The 18,205-nt window shown below is 26.3% G+C and overlaps 1 protein-coding gene across 2 annotated transcripts; it reads left to right on the top strand.

Annotated features, from left to right (window-relative positions):
* Positions 1 to 10,649: 10,649 nt before the first annotated feature.
* Positions 10,650 to 17,904, top strand: LOC145834639 (uncharacterized). 2 transcript variants are annotated; one of them, XM_082942121.1, is made up of 6 exons: positions 10,650 to 10,860; positions 14,018 to 14,273; positions 14,634 to 14,876; positions 15,573 to 15,656; positions 16,340 to 16,475; positions 17,100 to 17,904. In XM_082942121.1, the coding sequence occupies exons 1-6, from the start codon at positions 10,679 to 10,681 to the stop codon at positions 17,606 to 17,608; spliced, it is 1,410 nt and encodes a 469-aa protein (XP_082798247.1). In that variant the 5' UTR covers positions 10,650 to 10,678; the 3' UTR covers positions 17,609 to 17,904. The 2 variants fall into 2 exon arrangements, with proteins under 2 accessions (XP_082798247.1, XP_082798246.1); XM_082942120.1 differs by having other exon boundaries at positions 17,097 to 17,904.
* The last annotated feature ends 301 nt before the right edge of the window (positions 17,905 to 18,205 follow it).

The raw sequence follows: 18,205 nt of genomic DNA, 5'->3' as shown, positions 1-18,205 counted from the left end.
CGGGTTGTTTTTCGCAAGTTACGAAAAACGTAAGCTAAACTTTTACATCTGTAGTTCTTCTTTGCACAATTTAAAATATATTTCAAGATATATTAAAAAATTTGCAAAAAATAAAAATTATTTTAGATATTAACAATAGATGTTTTATTTATTTTAAATAAAAGTTATTTTATTTTTGGTCCTTTAATTTTTCTTAAAGAACTTGAATTGTCAGCACTTGAACTGTCTGAATTTGAGTTTTTCGAATTTGAATAGTCGTGCACCCATGTTAATGTAATGACAATAATAAATCGATAATAATATATATCTAGTAGTTAAATAGACTATGTTATACTACACAAAACTTATTATATGTTTTGATTTTTTAAATACAAATGAAGAGATCTCAACTACTAGAGAAGAAACAATATAATTGTTTATTCAAGACTTTATTATGCACTTCAAAACTTATATCTTAAGTTGTTCGTAATATGGAGTTTATGCATGCTTTTAAAAAATCTTTATGTAGCTATTATTTTCTTAAAAATAAACGTTTTTATAAAAAGCATTCAAGCAAACTTTCAAGTTTTCATAATTACTTCAAGCATATAGTTCTTTAAGTTTTCGATAGTTACGTCACGTCTAAAATTATCTAAATTAAAATGTATCTCAACTTAAAGCTCTTTTACCACTACTAATTACTTTTTTGTTTATGCAATTTTTATTTTGAAAACTCACTAGATAAAAAAGCCTATATATAGGTTTTTATCATTATTATTTTTATTGTTATATTGATTTCCAAACATAACTAAAATTTCTACTTTGCCAAAAATTCAACCTTATGATTAAAATTTGTTTTAAAGCAAAAATATTGTTTTTATTTAAAATGTTGAAATACTATTTTCTATGACTGTTACATATATTTTTAGATTTTTTATTTAAGCACTGACGAGGTCTTTGACCGAAACTTAGATTGCACAATAAAGTCTTAAAAGAATATATATTCTTTTTAAAACTTTAAGAAGAAATACTATTTGCTTAATTTCAAAAAACAAACTACTTAAAAAACCCGAAAATCAAATAACTTAGTTTTTTAACCCAAATAACAATTAATTAGCACCACATTATAATAAAAAACTAGATATTTTTCACATCAAATTGTCTTCAAAAATAAAAACAAAAATTTTAATTATTAAAAAGAATAGTATTCACAAATAAAGTGGACTTCAATAAATGAAGATGTGGAAAAACAATTTTTTATTTAATTTAAAAACAATCTATTAAATTAATTACAGTTTTGCCTTAAACAATATGTATATCTAATGCAGTTTTAAAATAAAACGCATTCAATTTTTTTATTTTAAGATAAACGCTATATATTACTTGATATTTTATTTCTAGTTGCATAACGATCAACATCAATAAATGAAAGAAATACTTTATTAATACAAAATCCTCTAGTTTACACAGTGTATTAAAAGTATTTAAGTTAACACGTTCACTTTGATGTTTTAGTAATACGAGTTTAAGGTAGTCTCTACTCTCTACTCCTAAAGTTTCATAAATAATTCTCATTCTTTAGCTGATAAAGGGTACTGCTCCCGTACTACGGGTTAGTTTTGCACGAAGACAATTTTGCACGGTCAGGGTTAGAGTGAGAGATTTAGTAAAAGTTTTAGCTAGGGTCAGGGTCAGAATGGACACACGTAAAAGTAACGCCGGGCTAAAGTGACTTCTCGTGCAAAATTGACTTCGCGCAATAGTGTTTTTTTTTTTTGTGAAAAAGTTTCTTATCGTGCAAAAGTGATACCCTTCTTAGATACCTCCCCTTTATTAGTTAAATACCCACTTAATTTTTCGCCCTTCTATTTGTTGTTCCTAATAGCCACAACCGTTCCTAAGAGAGGTACTGCCCACTTTGGGATACTCTAAAGTGCTTGCAATTTTTTTAATTTAAAATTGACATTAATTTTTTTACAATTTTCACAAATTTTTACATATTTCTTCGTTGATGTGTATACTTATAGATTTAGTTTTTTTTAACTGTTTTTGTTCACCATTTAGTCTCACAATAGCTTATCATGTTTACACTAGTTATTTTGATAGTGTAAACATGATAAGCTATTGAAGAACTATTGAAGTTTATATACTTAGCAAAAGGTGATTTAAACTAAAATGTTTGAATTTATGTAATATTAAGTTGAGAAAAAAACAACAACCAATGTCTCATAAAATTAAAAAACTATTTTTCTCTAATGACCAAGTAAAACAAACATCACCACAGTTATCGAAAATAGACGAAAAAGCTTTAATATTTGAATAAAACAAATTAATGGGTTAAAATAAAAAAATACAGCAGCTTAGCTCTCTGCTTACTTATTAAATAAAATACAATAAACACAAAAAAAAATCAAAAAAAAAAAGTTAAACTACAATTTAACAATTTTTAAGTTTTCAAATATATTTCTAGCATAAGTCTACGTTAAATTCATTCTAAAAATTGTTTGAATCATAAAATTAAACAATAGACATTAAAAACAATAATTGTGCATTTTATAAAACGTATTAAATAACGAGAAATAAAGTAACAAATACTTTATGTTACTATTTATCTCCCTAGATAATATCTTGTACGATTTTATGAAATACAAAAATGGTACTTTTATAAGACAAGACTAATTTTAAAAGAAAAAATTAGTAATTAATATAAGGTAAAATAAAGTCCTATTTAAGTGTTGTTTATTATCTGTTTGACATGTTTTTTTAAAGAATTTTTATATATAGCTAAGTTTTAGATTTTTATTAAACTAGTTTAATTTTTATGATTGGTTTTAAAATACTGTCGGTCACTGACAAGAGGTTTTTTAAAAATGCGATAGAAAGCTACTTTTCAATTTGTTTTATTCTACTTGTAATGCATTTGGTGGTTTTTATTTGAAACTGGTAAATAGCATAAAAAAATTCAAAATAGAAAAAAATTCAGTTGATTAAATTTAAGAAAATTATTTGGAGTTGAAGAAAATAAAACTTTTATATCACATAGACCAAAAATATTAAAAAACTATACTATTTGAATCTTGAATAGTTAAGTCATTTTGTAAAGACTGAAATAGTGTAGTTATAACTAAGAAATCATGTTGATTTTTTTTTGTTGTATCTTTGCATGTATTGCTTTGGGGTTTGTCATGATTTCCCAAATTTTCTGGTTTTTAGTGTTGAGATTTTAACCTCATGGATATTTGGCAAATGAAATGTCACTAAGGTATGATTATTTTTACCACACACTCAGGATACTCAGGGTCAGGACACTTACAGTTTTGCCAAAAAACTTAAAAACGTGAGTTTTACAATTTAGGCAAAAATGAACCTAGCATTTTTTTCTTTTTTTTAAGGTAGAGAAACATCAGAGAACACACTCTCTCCTCTGCAACAATAAACATTTTTTAAAGGTCAACTGAGTGAGTTTGATCTCATCATGTGTTACTCCACTTGCCCTATCCTTAAATTTATCAATTAAAGAATTTACCTTTGATTTTTACAAGTTGAACTTATTTTATAGATTTTCATCTGAGCTATCAGACATTTTTAACCGCTTGAAAAAGTTCAATTAAATTTTTGAGATATGACCGATCAAAGTCGGTGACCTCAATAGGTTGCTTATAGAAGGTGCCAACTAAAAACGCAAAAAAAAAACAATTCACTAAAAATCTATCTCCTCCTTCATTTTTCAACCAATCTTCTTCAATTTTTTAAAGAAAGTATGTTATTAAATTTAAAAAGATTGAATGCAGGATTTTTTTTAACTTTGAAAAAAAAAAATAGAAAAAAAAACTACCTATTTTTTGTTTTTTTTTAATCTAAAATTTTTGTAATTAATATTTTTAAAAGTCCAGCATTCAAAGTTTATTAAATTATAAAAGGAACAATTCCTGAAAGTTTGAGGTCTCTAGCTCTAAAAATGAAGAAGAGAGATTTTTAGTCATTTTTTAAATTTCTGAGAAAATTGACCCTAAAAACTTGCGGTCCATACGTTTGTATCAGAAAATTTTATAAAAATTACAATATTTCAAAAGTTATTTTTTTTTTTAATTATATAAAAATTGACTTGTAGTTTGTACTTCAAGCTTACATATAAGATCCAATGTTATTTTTAGTGAAAAATATGCCCACCATTAATCTAGTTTATAAACTAATACACAAAAAAAATAAGACAATAAAACAATATACTCAGGCATATGATTATAAGCACTCCAGTTTCACTTCTTGTAGCAAGTAAATAGAAAACTTTTATAACCACATTTAAACTTATTTTTTTGTAGTTTTTTTAATTTTCTGGGACAATAGACCTAAACCTCAGACCCAAATATCTAAAGGAGATTAGGCCAAGTCTTGTTCTAGGTCTTTCAGTTATGAAATTATTTTTTTTAGAAAAAATTGTATTGTGTGAAGAGAACTAGCAAAAGTAAAACTTTTATGCTCAACATCAAATCCAGTCATACTATTCTGCATCAATTTAAAAACTTGCTATTTAAACACATCATTTAATTTCAACAGACCAGTTTTCACAAACAGTGGGTTTGTTGGAATCAAATCCTTTTTTGCATAGTAACAATTTGTTTCAAATATCATTCAGCAGCACCCCCCCAAGCAGGTATAGGAAATTGAATATGCGGATAAAACAAACTTTAATACACCATTTTAAGTGTACTCACATCCAATTAGTACCTCAATTTTGACAACATATAACAACTTTTTGACAGCTTTGATTTGAGAGATCTTAATTGAGCCTTCCAATTCAGTTTTTATCCAAAATCACACCTAAATATTTTATACTTTCCGTCTGTTCAATAGCAAATTCATGTATATTTACTTTAAAATCAAGTTTTTTAGAAGTATTGTTAAAAAGCAAGAATTTTGTTTTAGAATAGTTAATAAAAAGTTTATTAGCACACAACCATACATTGACTTTTCTCAGCTCTTCATTAATAACACTGTTCACACAAGTAGGATCACTATATTGGTAGCTTAAGCAGGCATCATCAGCAAATAAGAAAAAATATCATTTATATACACAAGAAACAACAAAGGATCCAAACAAGAACCTTGCGGTATACCAACATTCACAATTTCAGACACAACATTATTGATAACAGTCAATTGGATTTTATTTTTTAAATAGCTTTGTAGTAAATAAACCATATATCCTTTAACTTTAAACCTTTTAGTTTTGGAAAAATTATTTCATGATTAACCGTATTGAATGTTTTTGCTAAATCTAAAAAAAACAGAACAATTAACTAACTTTTTCTCACCAGCCTCAGTCAACTCATCCACAATCTGATTCACAGCCAGCTCAGTTGTACTATTTTTCCTAAAACCATACTGCTTTTTATGAAAAACATCATTTGGCAAGAAAAAATTGTTCAACCTCTCACACACTAAGGACTAAAAAACTTTTGAAAAAGGAGATAAAAGGGAAATAGGTCTATAGTTATTGATATATTTTTTTTTACTAGACTTGTAAATTGGTACCACTTCAGCATATTTAAGCTAGACGGGAAACACACCATACTCTACACATTTGTTAAACAGTTTACATAAATAAGGAGCAATAACTTTTGCACTTAGTTTTAGAAATCGTATACTTGGCACATCAGGTCGCACACTTTTATTTGGTCTCATATAACTAATGTATATCTCAATTTCACTATTAGTTAATTCTTTAAATACAAAATCATTACATACTGAACTAAAACAAAACTCCAGATTTAAAAGAAAATCATTCTTTCTCTCATTTAACAACTTGTCAGCTATATTAACAATATTTTTATTCATTAAATCAGTTATTCTTTTCAGGTCGCACACAATCTTACCCCTCTTGTCAAGCAAACCATTTATTTTACAGCTTGAAGTAGATTTAGTGGAGACATTATTATTTATAATTTTCCATAACTTTTTACTGTTACCTTTATTATACTTAACTTAATATTTTAAAAAATTCCTTTAGCTAATTCTATAACTCTATTAAGTAAATTTATATATTTTTTAAATGAAACAGAAATTTTTTTGTTTATCTTTTATGCAAATTTAAACATTAAGTTTTTACCATTAATTGAATTAATTATACCCTTTGTTAACCACGGTTTAGCTTGTTGTTCTTTTTTATTTAATACTTTGATTGGAGCATGATGATGAACTGTTCCACTAAAAATAGCTTCAAACTCATCCCAGCATTTATTCACACCTTCACAACATTCTGCATACAACCTCATATTTTGCAATTTCATTTTAATCTATTTTAAAACACCCCAACATAACATCAAATGAACTAAAATCTTGAACATATTTCTGGTTAAAAGTTACAGTTTTAGGCTTTTCACAAATAACACACAACAGGCATATGATTGGAGACATTATAGTTCACCACACCAACATTCAGAATTTTGCAATCAAAGTTAGAGTACAAATCGTCAATTAATTAATTAGAAGAAAAATCAGCAGAATTGTTGGAGAGTTAACAAATTGTTTTACACCTACACTAGAAATGCAGTTTAAATAATCAAGAGTACGCCGGTCACATTTTAGCAAATTAATATTCACACCACCACCAATAACATAATTTTTTTATCTCTCACACAAATAGTTCAAAGCATAAAAAAATGTTTTTCAAAAAATACTTAAAAAGAATTATAAAAAAAACAGAATTTTTGAACAAAAATCACTAAAAAAACTTAAAATTTTAAACAACTTTTACATGTTAAGTAGTAAAATTTTGGTTTTATAGAAAAAAAATTCTTATAGATAGAATTTATTGTCATCTTCAAAAACTTTTTTAATTAAAATACTCAGTTAAAGTAGCATTACAGTATGTTCTTAATGTTGTTATACTATTTGACACAGTTTTTTACATTAAACTTGAATTTGAACTAAAAATAGACCAAAAAAACATGTAACTAAAATCTTGAAAGAAATTCAGAAAACCTGAAAGAAGTTTCTCAAAAACCAGTGACAACTCTGTATATAAAAAGATATACATTAAAAAAATATTAAAAAAACTTTTTAATTAGCTTTACAGTATCTTATCTATGTTGCTTTAATGTTAATAATAGTGTTTTTACCTTAAAGTTAATTTTACACTGGAAATTAATCCAAAACTTATTCTTCTAAAACTTTGAAGAAGGTTAAAATTCTAAGAACTTTTTTTCAAAAAACCTTTGGTAACCCTGCACTCAGAATATTTTGAAGTTTTTTTAAATCTTACATGACTCAGGACAGCTCAGGATGACTCAACATATTTAGAATTTTTTTATCTCAGGCTGACTCAGGATAGTTTTTTTTAGGAAACTCATGATAGTTTCAGGATTTTCAAAAAGTCTTGTACAGCTTCGTAGATTTTTTGATAAGAATTAGTAGAATTACTAACAATTTTAGTATGTGTTATTTTATAACCAATTTTGTTAAAGAACTTGGTTTTTATTAATTTGAAAAGTTAAAACACCTTTTTAATGATTTGAAAAAACTCAGGATAATTATGACAGTTTTTTTCTTTATATGTTTTCAACAAAGCAACTTTGTTTTCAATTAAAGTAAATAGTTTTTATATTTTTTAGTTTTTGTTATCTAGTTATTTGGGCCGGTAGTAATGTTAGACTTAATTTTATTAAAAAAAAATGTTATAGTAAAAGAGAGAAGAGTTAGACTGATGTTTTTCTGGGAACAGGTCAAAACTGCACAAAGACAAATTTGCACAAGGGAACAAAATTGCACAACAACAAATTTGCACGGAAGGTCATTCTTGCACGAGAAAAAAAAACATATTTATGTAAAAAAATAAATAAATTAATAAAATAACAAAAAAAAGTTACTGACCAAGGGTAAGGGGTAACAGTGATAATAAAAAAAAACTAGTAACAACTATTATTTTAAAAAGCAAGAAAAATGAATGAATTAGATTAATTAAAAAAACAAAAAGCTACTGACCAGGGGTTAGGGGTAACAGTGATGGTAAAAAATTAAAAAAAATTAAAGTTACTGAGGGTTAGGGGTAAAAGTGATAGTTAAATAGAATGAATACAGCAACAAAATTAATTTGAAAAAATTAAAATAAATAAAAATATAAAAAATTCAATTTGTGCAAAATTGTCTGATTGTGCAACAGTGTCTTTGTGCAATTTAGTCCCCTTGTGCAATTTAGTCCGCATGTACAAATTTGACACCTATGCTGTGTTTCTACCATTAAAGAAATGTTCTAGCCTTATCTTTAAAGGAAATATGAAAAAAAAAGAATAAATATGAAGTTGCATTTTTAATTTACTTGTGTATTTATTTTTGATACAGAATATATGGAATTAATAAAAACCTGCTAAAATCTTAACTCTTTTAAAAGGGGCCATGCCACAATAATAAACCCCAATGTATGTTAAGTATGATTTTTTTTAATGAAACTACATTCTTTATAACTAAGTTAAAATTACTGATGTAGCTACAATAGTAAAAAAGATATATACTGCTGAAGCTGTGCAATATGAAAAACAACGTAGAATTTTGGAATTTGAAATTATAGACAAAGTAACATGATATTTTAAACTAAAAAACTAGAAATTTCAACAAAAATAATCAAATAAACTAGAGAAACCTGAAGTTTTAAAAAATTTACAAGTTTAGTAATGAAATTTATATCATGAAAGAAATAAGAAGTATTTACTATAATTTCAAAAGATATTTGATATTACTAAATAATATTTATCTTCCTATTTAAGATAATTCTTTTCCTTAAACTAAATTTCATACTAAAAATGGTCAAAAGTGACTTGTACAGTAACCTGTCACTTACGTACGCATTTCCTGCGGTTTGAGTGGCACTTTTATGCTGAAAAACGCTGTATTCAAATTGTTTTTTTATTTACTTTTGAATTAGAAAAACAAACCTAAAAGTAGTAAAACAAAGGTGTTATATTTAATATTAATTATAGTGTAATAAATTTAAACAAAACTTAAACAAAAAATAAAGGAACCAGACAAAAAGTTATGGATTGCAAGTTCAAATCTAATATTGAAGATAAATGTTCTACAGGTGTTTATTTAAGAAAATAAAAAACACTGCAGTTAAAATTTGCTTAATGATTTAAATGTTGGAATAAAATATATTTGAAATTAAAATATATACAAAACTTAAATAAATAAAAATAATGAACAGTGCTATTAACATTTACATACCCCATTAATGAAACATAAATGTAAAAAGAATGTAAAAAGTATTATATTATATTATAATTAATATTATAATTAAGATGATTATTAATTATAATATAATAAATTAAAATGAGATAGTCTAATACAAATTGATAATTATTATAACAATTTAGATAAGATTTTGGTTCAATAGTCATCAGTAAACTTATGTGGCTTCTAAAATGTTTTCATTAGTCTTGATTTAGATAAATGAAGATAAGAAGTTCTTAGGTATCATTGGGTACAAAATTTTGCGCTTTGTTTGAAGTGAGTTCCTAAGAGGCAAGTTACTGTACTTTTAAAAACAAGGAAAAAGTTTAAAAAACGAAAAAAAAATAATCAAAAAATCTTTAGCAACTATGAATGAGCTAGAAAATAAAGCATTAAATAAACAAATTTCTGGTTTACAGGTTATCAGTACTAAGTATACTAAGTACTAAGTATATATTTGAAAATAGCAGATAATATAAGACTGATTTAGCAGTAGGAGCAAACAACTGAAAAATGATGCTTTTAAAGCTTGACCACTTAATTATATCACAAGGAAAAAGAAATCATTAATATCTGAAAAAAAAGTAAACAAACTGATTCAAAAGTCATGAAAAGAGATTAAGTTTTGGGAAAATTCTAAACATCTCTGACTTCAGCAAAAAACTGCCGTTAAACCTGAGTCAGCTTAATAAGAAAATTTTTAAAAGTATTTAAGTGGTATAAAAATACAAACATTAAATTAAGGCAAAAAAAAAAAATCTCAGGCCTGTTTTCAGGATAACTAGTTTAAATTTATTTAATCTCAGGCTGATTTAGACTTGTTTGTAGTATTTTGTAGTAAACTTAAGTTAGTTTAATTTTTTTCTTGAGAATTAGATTAGTTTTGTTGAGTTTTTTTTTCCTTGAAACTGTTTTAATTAAGTCATATTTTATTTTTAGATATTAATTACTTATACATCATAGTTTTCTGTTTTTGGCTCATATTGATTGTTTTTTTTTTAGAATTTTTTAAATAATTTAATTAGTGTTTGTTAACTAAGGCTTCTTTTTTTGCCTAAAAATGTCAACACTTAACTTGTAAAAAAAAAAGATCAAGTAAAATTTATTCAATCCTTTAAATTAAGTTTATCAAGGTTAAAACAGTAATTACGGATACCATGTGTTATTCTTTTTATAAAATTATACATATAGATTATGAAGAATTTTAAACAATATTATTTGGTTTGTTTACTAAATACAAGAAATATATTTACTCTGCACAACAGAAAATTATTCATAGATTACGAATAAATAATTAAAGAATAACTTTCATAAATATTTAGTTTAACTTTTTTTTGTTCAATAAGTAAGCTAGTTATAAAAAATAATATATCAATTTTCTTATGAGTTTACAAAACTAATACTGATTAAATTTTTTGTATAACACAATTGTATAATAAAGGGTTCTAGAGAAAAAACCAAAAATTAAATGTAACACATGAATTCTTACATAAATAAGAGGCGGTGTCAGCAGATCAAAAAAATATTGTATCCCTGTCATGGATTTTTAGATGATGTGAAAAGAATTCTAAATGATTTTAACAATGGAAACAACTTGAGATACCAGTGCTTTTTGTCATTGTGGCAGGGTTTGAACTTTTCTTGCATTCATATGGGCAGGTTTGTTGTTTTTTACTGATAAAAGTCTTAGTGTTTTTATTTAGTTCTATTTTTTCAAATTTAATTTTAGAAAAAGAAAAATTTATAAGTATATTAATATATAATTATAGTATTTATATTTTGTTCAGCTTTTAAAATGTAATTAGTTTTGCCCAAAGTTATATACTTTTTTGTTTTTTAAGCCAAAAACTTTAAATTGCAGGAAGTTTTTGATTAATATTTTTAGATTTGACTTAATGGACTTAAAATAAGTTCTTAAAAAAATAATTTTCCTTATATTAAGTAGTGCTTAATTTAATAATTATATTATTGCCAAATACTCAGGCTAATTAGAACTTTTTTTAAATCTCAGGCTAGTTTCAATTGTTTTGATGAGTTTTAAAATACTCTGGCTAATTTTTGTTATGTAAGAAATAAGTTTTAATGATTTAGTTGCGCTTATTTTTTGGTATTTTTAGCTAGCTGTTGTTTTAATATTGATTGTTGTAAATTTTACAGTGTATAATTTAATTACACTAGTTTTTTAGTTCATCTTTGTTTCTACAATGTCGTTTTGCTAAAAACAGCTTTATATAATAAATTGAATGATTGTAGATTTTATTTGCTAGGTAAGAAATTGTGGCTAATTTTAACTTAATATGAAACATGTTCATATACTTTTGTCACTTATCTTATCTTTTGTCACTTATCTTATCACTGCATCTTTTGAACATTAAGAATTGTGGAAGCATATATTTTCATTCTGCATTTAGTTAATTAAACTTAAAGTAAATATATCATATTTAGATAAAGGAATCTTTTATTAAAACTTATTATATTTATTTATTTATTAAATCTTTTATTAATTCTTATCTTTTATTAAAACTTATTATATTTATTTTTATTTATCTATTTATTAAAAAGTTTTTGTTATTTGATAAAATAAACAGAGCAACATATTTACTATAAAACAAACACTGATTTTACAAATATGTTTCAAACTTAATGATTATGCATAAAACATTCCATCAGAAATTTTAATCATATTTGTAAAATCAGTGTTTGTTTTATATTAAAAATTGTATATACATAAACCAAATCAGTGGTTATTAGTAATCAAATTTAAACTTTTTTAAATATAAAATTTTTTTTTAAGGTTTTATTGTTGTTAAAAGTGCATGAAATATTGAAGCTTACCAGTCATAGTATAAATATTGTATTTTAATTTATTTTAAATCAAACAATTCAAAAGTTCTCTACTTAATTAGCTTTAAGTCGACAGCTTAGTTGATAATAAACTGTATAAAAAATAGGGCAAAACAGATTATGCATATGTTTAAGAAAATTTAAACCTCAGTACTCATTAAGTACACATTTATTATATGTGTGTAGGTGTCAAAAATTCTTTAAGGGACACTTTTGCACAGGAGTCACTTTTGCAGGAAGGTCATTTTTGTACAAAAGCAATTTTGCACAGATGGGAACTTTTTTTATTCTATATATATTTTTATTTTTTAAAACTCAAACTTATTTTTTATCACCATCACTGTTACCCCTTACCGTTGGTTTTTTATTTTATAAATATCCCTTACCCTTGGTCCGTAATTTTTATTTTATTATTATTTTTTAACTTTAGTGCAAAATTGATCAATGTGCATATGTGTCCCATCCCCATCATATGTAAATTAAAGTATACATTGTACAGCACAATTGCTTAAAGATGATGGTGTATAAAGTCAAAAACTTTGTTTGGGTATACTAATGAACTCAGGATAATGTTAAAATTATTACTTTTTGAAAGTAAAAACTAAATTAAACCCTGTGACTACATAAGCCGTATTGCAACAGAGTTTAAATTGGAAATAGCAAAACGAAACCTCTATGCTGTTTAATTTTTTTAAACTGTTTTAATAGGTAGTGTTATTATTAAAGATTAATCTATCCCATAAATACTAAAAAGAAACTGGTAAAAATATATAGTTTTAAACTTATTAAAAAAAGTCTTCAGACCTGCCAACCTCTGGTTTAAACAAATGTTTGATGAATGTTGTTTAGTTTTAAATGGTACAATTGGAATACACTTATTAAATATTTTTTGTAAAACCTATTTGTTTAAAAGAGAAAAAAAGGAAATCTATTTAGTTTAGTTTTCTAAAATAAACTCATAGATTTTGTTTGAAATTTTAATCTTTATTATTCTTAATTTTTTAACTTTGGATTAGCTTGTATGTTTTGTATTTAATTTTTCATGCCTTTTTTCGATTGTCTAATATTATAAAATTTGTGCAAGCATTGGTACTTTGCTTTTGATCGAGTTTTATAATTGGCAGATGATAAGTATTTAATTTACCATAAAATACTGATATAAATAACTATTCTTAAATCTTATTTTTATCATATTATACAAGCGTTAATCGAATAAACATGTAGTTTGGTATATGTTTTATACACAACTTATATTAAGGTACTAAGTATTAGTAATTTAAATTATAAGCTAATTTTTATGTAAATAACTATATTATATCAATATAAATGTTGTTGCACTAAGCCATAACCAAAGTACTAAAAGTTTAAGCTCAGTAACTTGAACAGTATAGTTTGTTAAAGGCAAAGAAAAATATCATAGTTAAAAAATTACTTTCACTCAAATAATTACATTCATACATTTAATTAAACTTTACAAACTATAAGGTTAGTTATTTTTTTTAAAAGAGCGTTAAAATCAAAGTTCTAAAGGTTTTTTGAAAAGAATGTGTATCCAAATTCAAGATAGAAATTTTGATCTAGAAATATTTTTAGTGTCAAATTTTAACCAAATTTATTATCAAGTTTCTAATAGAAATAATAACAGAGCATTTAAAATTGAAATCAATGATTAGGAGATTTAAATTTGTAGAAGAAAGCTTGTTTTTTCATAATTTGTTAGAGAAATTTTTATTAGTCTAACTGATGTTCAAAACTGAGTCAAAGTTAAAGCTTTTAAATTCTTATTGATACAATCTGTGATTGATATCATATAAGTCATATAAGATATCATATTATCTGATATTGTCTGTGATCACTTATTGCTAAAAAGTTTTTTGGCAAACATCTATCCAGGGAAACTACTTTGAACCAAACGTTTCACCACTTTTCAATCACGCGTTAACTTTTCACAAAACCAACAACCACTTCGCAGGCAGGGCAACAGGGAAGCGATAGAGTTCATGGAGGAAGCGTGGAGGCTGGTTCTGCCCCACCTTTTCACTCCTTACACGCTCCCGGTCAGAGTCGGCTGCGTGTACCTCGTGTACGGCCTGTGGTGCACTCAGATGGCTCGCCCCAAGGTCTGCGTCAGGGTGAGCATCAAGCAGTGGAAGGTCTTGTGCGCGTTCTGCGAAGAGTTGAAAGAGTCCGATCACCTCGACGTTGTCTACATATTCCGCCTTATGAAGGTTTTTGATGTTAAATTAAAAAAAGCTGTTAGTCTGTTGTATTAATGATTTTTGTTGCTTTTTTCCAAATCTTTTGGGTTTAGATTACTAGTAAATATTGAGTTTTTTTTTGAATTCGATAATTCAAAAGTTTTTTAAACTTTAAATTAACTTGATTGACTTTTATTTCTTGAGTTTATCAGCAAGAGTTTTTTTTATCAACTTGTTTTTATTCATTAGACTAACAACATTTGATGACTCTGAGAATGATAACATTCTAAAAAAAGATCAGAAAGTCTACCAAGAACCTTGCTAGTATGTAAATAGTAAAAACCCGTGAAAAGTGTTGTATAAAACTATTTCAAGTGATTTATTTCTCAGGATGTGGAACACACGTTTCAGATTGTAGCCGACAGCCACTACGACATCAACAAGGACGTGTACGACGAGAACTACGACGACTTCGACCTGGAGTACCAGCAGGAGCTGGAGCTGCAGTACCGGAAGGAGCTGGGCAAGAAGCAGAACATGTTCGAGTTCCTCGTTGGCGAGTCGCTGCACAACTACCTCAACGCCGACGACCTGGTCGATGAGTTGAACGAAGCTCAGAAGAAGTACATTGAGGTTGTTAGATATTGATGCTCGTTAACTCATAAAAGTGTTTGGAAAATCAGCTTTTGATGTGGGTGCCGATTCTTCGCAGCCTTTTTAATCCAGTTGTGGTTCACAAAATTGTTCCGGGGTGACATTAAATAAAGAAACATAGAAACATTTATAAAATGTTCAGATTTTTTTAATTGTCAACCCTCGCTTAGCATTTCATTTAAAACTTTGATAGAATATTTTTGGTGAAATTATTTTCTAACTACAAATTTTTTATGTAAGTCTTCTTTTAAAAATTCATTTTAAAAATATAAAAATTTAAAAGATTAACTGAGACTATAATTTTTTGAACGTTTTATAACTATTTTTGTTGTTATAAATTTTATTTAGTCTTTATTTATTTGTAATGATATAAAATGCAATTTTGTATCTATGAAGGTATGTTTGTATAATAATAACTCTTTTTTATTTGTACTATACAATTAAAAATAGATTTTTTATTTATTTACTATTGTTAAACTAAAAGTAATTAATGAAGTATAAATTTTTTGTAGACTAGCTTAAACAAAATAAAGATTTTGTTAGTTTCACATATTTAAAAATTACGTTAACTTTGTTAATATTTAGTTTAGTTAATAATAATTCACATAAGTCGAGTTATACTAGTAATTAAAACAGTTATGTTTCGTCAAGTTAATTTAGAGTATTTTTTTTTAGCACAAACCACAACTAAAGGAAGAATTGATGAAAAATTGCACTAATCCATCACAAATTGAAACAATACGAAGTTCTCTTGATATGGTTTGTTAAGACTTCATAAAAAAAGTTATCTTATTACAAATGCACTTTTTCCAAATTTTTTTGAAGTACACTTGAATTACGTATTATTTTTGTAAATTTTGTTACAAAATTATTTTTGAGTTTTGGTAAACAAAGCATATCTTGACTTTAGTTAAAGCTATAGGGGATCATATATTTTTTTACAAAAACTATCTTTGATTCTAGTTGAAAGCTTAAAGTATATACCACAGCATAGTTTTTATAAAGTCTAAAAGTTTATTTATTTTTTGAGTTCTAGTTGTCATCGAAAATCTTTCCAAAACAGTCGTACAAAAACTTTTTTATAGCTGACTTTCTTAGAATTAAAAAATAATCTAAAATCTATCATTTTGAAACAATTTACTTTAAAAATTTAAGAAATATTTCTTGTAATGATAGAACAATTTGAAGGAACAATTACAAAAAAGTATTAAAATTTTATGACTAAAATAAAAAAAGATATAAAAAGTTTGTTTTAAAAAATTTCTTAAGTTTCATAAAATAAGAATGACTTTTAAATTAACACTTAAGCTTCATAAAAAGTTTTGAAAACCTGTGGCAAAGGATGCACTTGTATTCCAAATATGAAATATTGCATAAAAAATATTTAATAAAAATGCATAAAAGTATAGAAAAGGCTTGTAAATTGGGGGAAAATGTTACAGATCGACGAGAAATCGCTGGACGAGTTCAACTTGGTGAAGAAGCAAGGGTGCGACGCACTTCCAAAGAAAAATGGAAATTCACTATCGTCTAGCAGTTTTGACGCTCTTAACAGGGATGAACTACATAAGCATGCAGGTTGGTGCTGTGTAAACAGTTTTGTTTGATTAAAATTTTTATTATTTTTGACGCTGCAAAATTGTGTTTTTTTTTGCGAGAAGAAGTTAAAGTATTATTACAAAATAAAAATAAATAATAAATACATTTAGGCTAATTAAAAAAACACCATCCTCAAACCAGGGTAGATTAGTTTTTATATCCAGAAATAACAAAAAAAAAAGATAACATGATTTTAAAAAACGTGGTAATTAATTGTTTGATTGATAGTATTTATTTTTATGAAATATTTATTGTTTTTTCTCCCTTAAGGCACCAAACGCATTTATGTTTTAGAATGTTTAATATTTATTTCTCATAGACAGTTTTTTCAGGTATTTGGATAAGACTTAAGTTTCAAAGTTTTTTTTATAAACACTTAAAAACGTTTGAATGTATTAAATTGTTAATGCAAATTCAAAGAAAGACTTTCTTTACAAAAAGTAGGGAAGTATAATCTGATAAAAAGCTTTAATTAGTTTTAGTTCAACTTTCGCAAAACTGTATTTCATCTTTTTTTCCTAATTTTCAAATAAACGTATAAATTCTTAAGCTGCTTTACAACGTCATCCTATCATTTTGACGTAACGAATTGCTTTTCAGCAGAACAAATCCACATCGACCAGACCCTGCGGGACATCGACCAGCTCATCCAGGAGCATCAGATGTCCGGGGACGCCATCGCCGTCCAGAGCAACGCCGACCAGCACATTGTGGTCGACGGAATAGGACCGGAAGACACGCGTCCCTCAATGGTAGTTTTCAACAAGTTTATGAACCCCAACAGGAAAGCTTCTGACGTTCCTTTGCCCGCCCCCACTCCGAGCGCCGGTCCCCTGCTCGAGCCCGTTGCACGAAAGAAAAAAGGAAAAAAAGTAGCTGCTGTGAAAGGCCCGCCGAAAAAGCGCGGGAGAAAGCCTAAAAGAGAAAAAGAAAAATATACTGTTTCAGTTTCTAACGCTCCTGCTGTCAGCTCTGTCGCTGCAGAAAGCTCAAACGTCCCCGTTGCAAAGACCGGATCCCCAAATGAAGGAACCTCTGCGGTTGTTGAGAAACCAATGAAGAAGGTCCCCGGCAAAAAAAGAGGTAGAAAGAAAAAGATGGTCAAAAGTTGATAGAATTTTTGATGAGTGAGTGTGCAGTGCATAGTACCTTGAAAACATTTTGCTGCTTTCGTGTTTGTTGTTTCATTTAAACTTAGATGTTCGTTTGTTTAAAAGTAAAACGTTTGTTTAAATTTTGCATTTAAAACCTGTAAAAATGTTTGTGTAATCAATATATTTTTAAGTTCTTTTGACTGTTTGAATAACGACTTTTTTTTTTGCAATTTTATCGTGTTTTGATTTTTTTGCAGTGATCAAAAATGTTTTAAATTTTTCAAGTCACAGCGTTTATAATAATCATTAATTTTCTGTTTTGACTGTTTGAATTCTAGTTTCTTTATGTTTTAGAAGTTTCATACGATTATGTATAAACATTTCAAAAATGTCTGTTCTGAACTTCTTTGCATTCTATAAATCGAAAAGTCATGAAAAAGTTATTTTGTTAACTTTTTATTAGTCAAAGTTAATTTACTTGCAAAGTATTACCAAAATTTTTTAAACATTTTTCAATAAATATTAAATCTTTTTTTTAAACTAACATAAAAACTCAGTTTAAAATGTTAACTGATACTAGTAGACAGTATTAAAAATTTTAAGATAACTATTTTT

Source organism: Thalia democratica, chromosome 4 (assembly GCF_965202585.1).
Source record: "Thalia democratica chromosome 4, ktThaDemo2.hap1.1, whole genome shotgun sequence".
Taxonomy (NCBI): Eukaryota; Metazoa; Chordata; class Thaliacea; order Salpida; family Salpidae; genus Thalia; species Thalia democratica.
The sequence above is the reverse complement of the archived record's forward strand: the minus strand, read 5'-3'. Positions and strand labels throughout refer to the sequence as shown.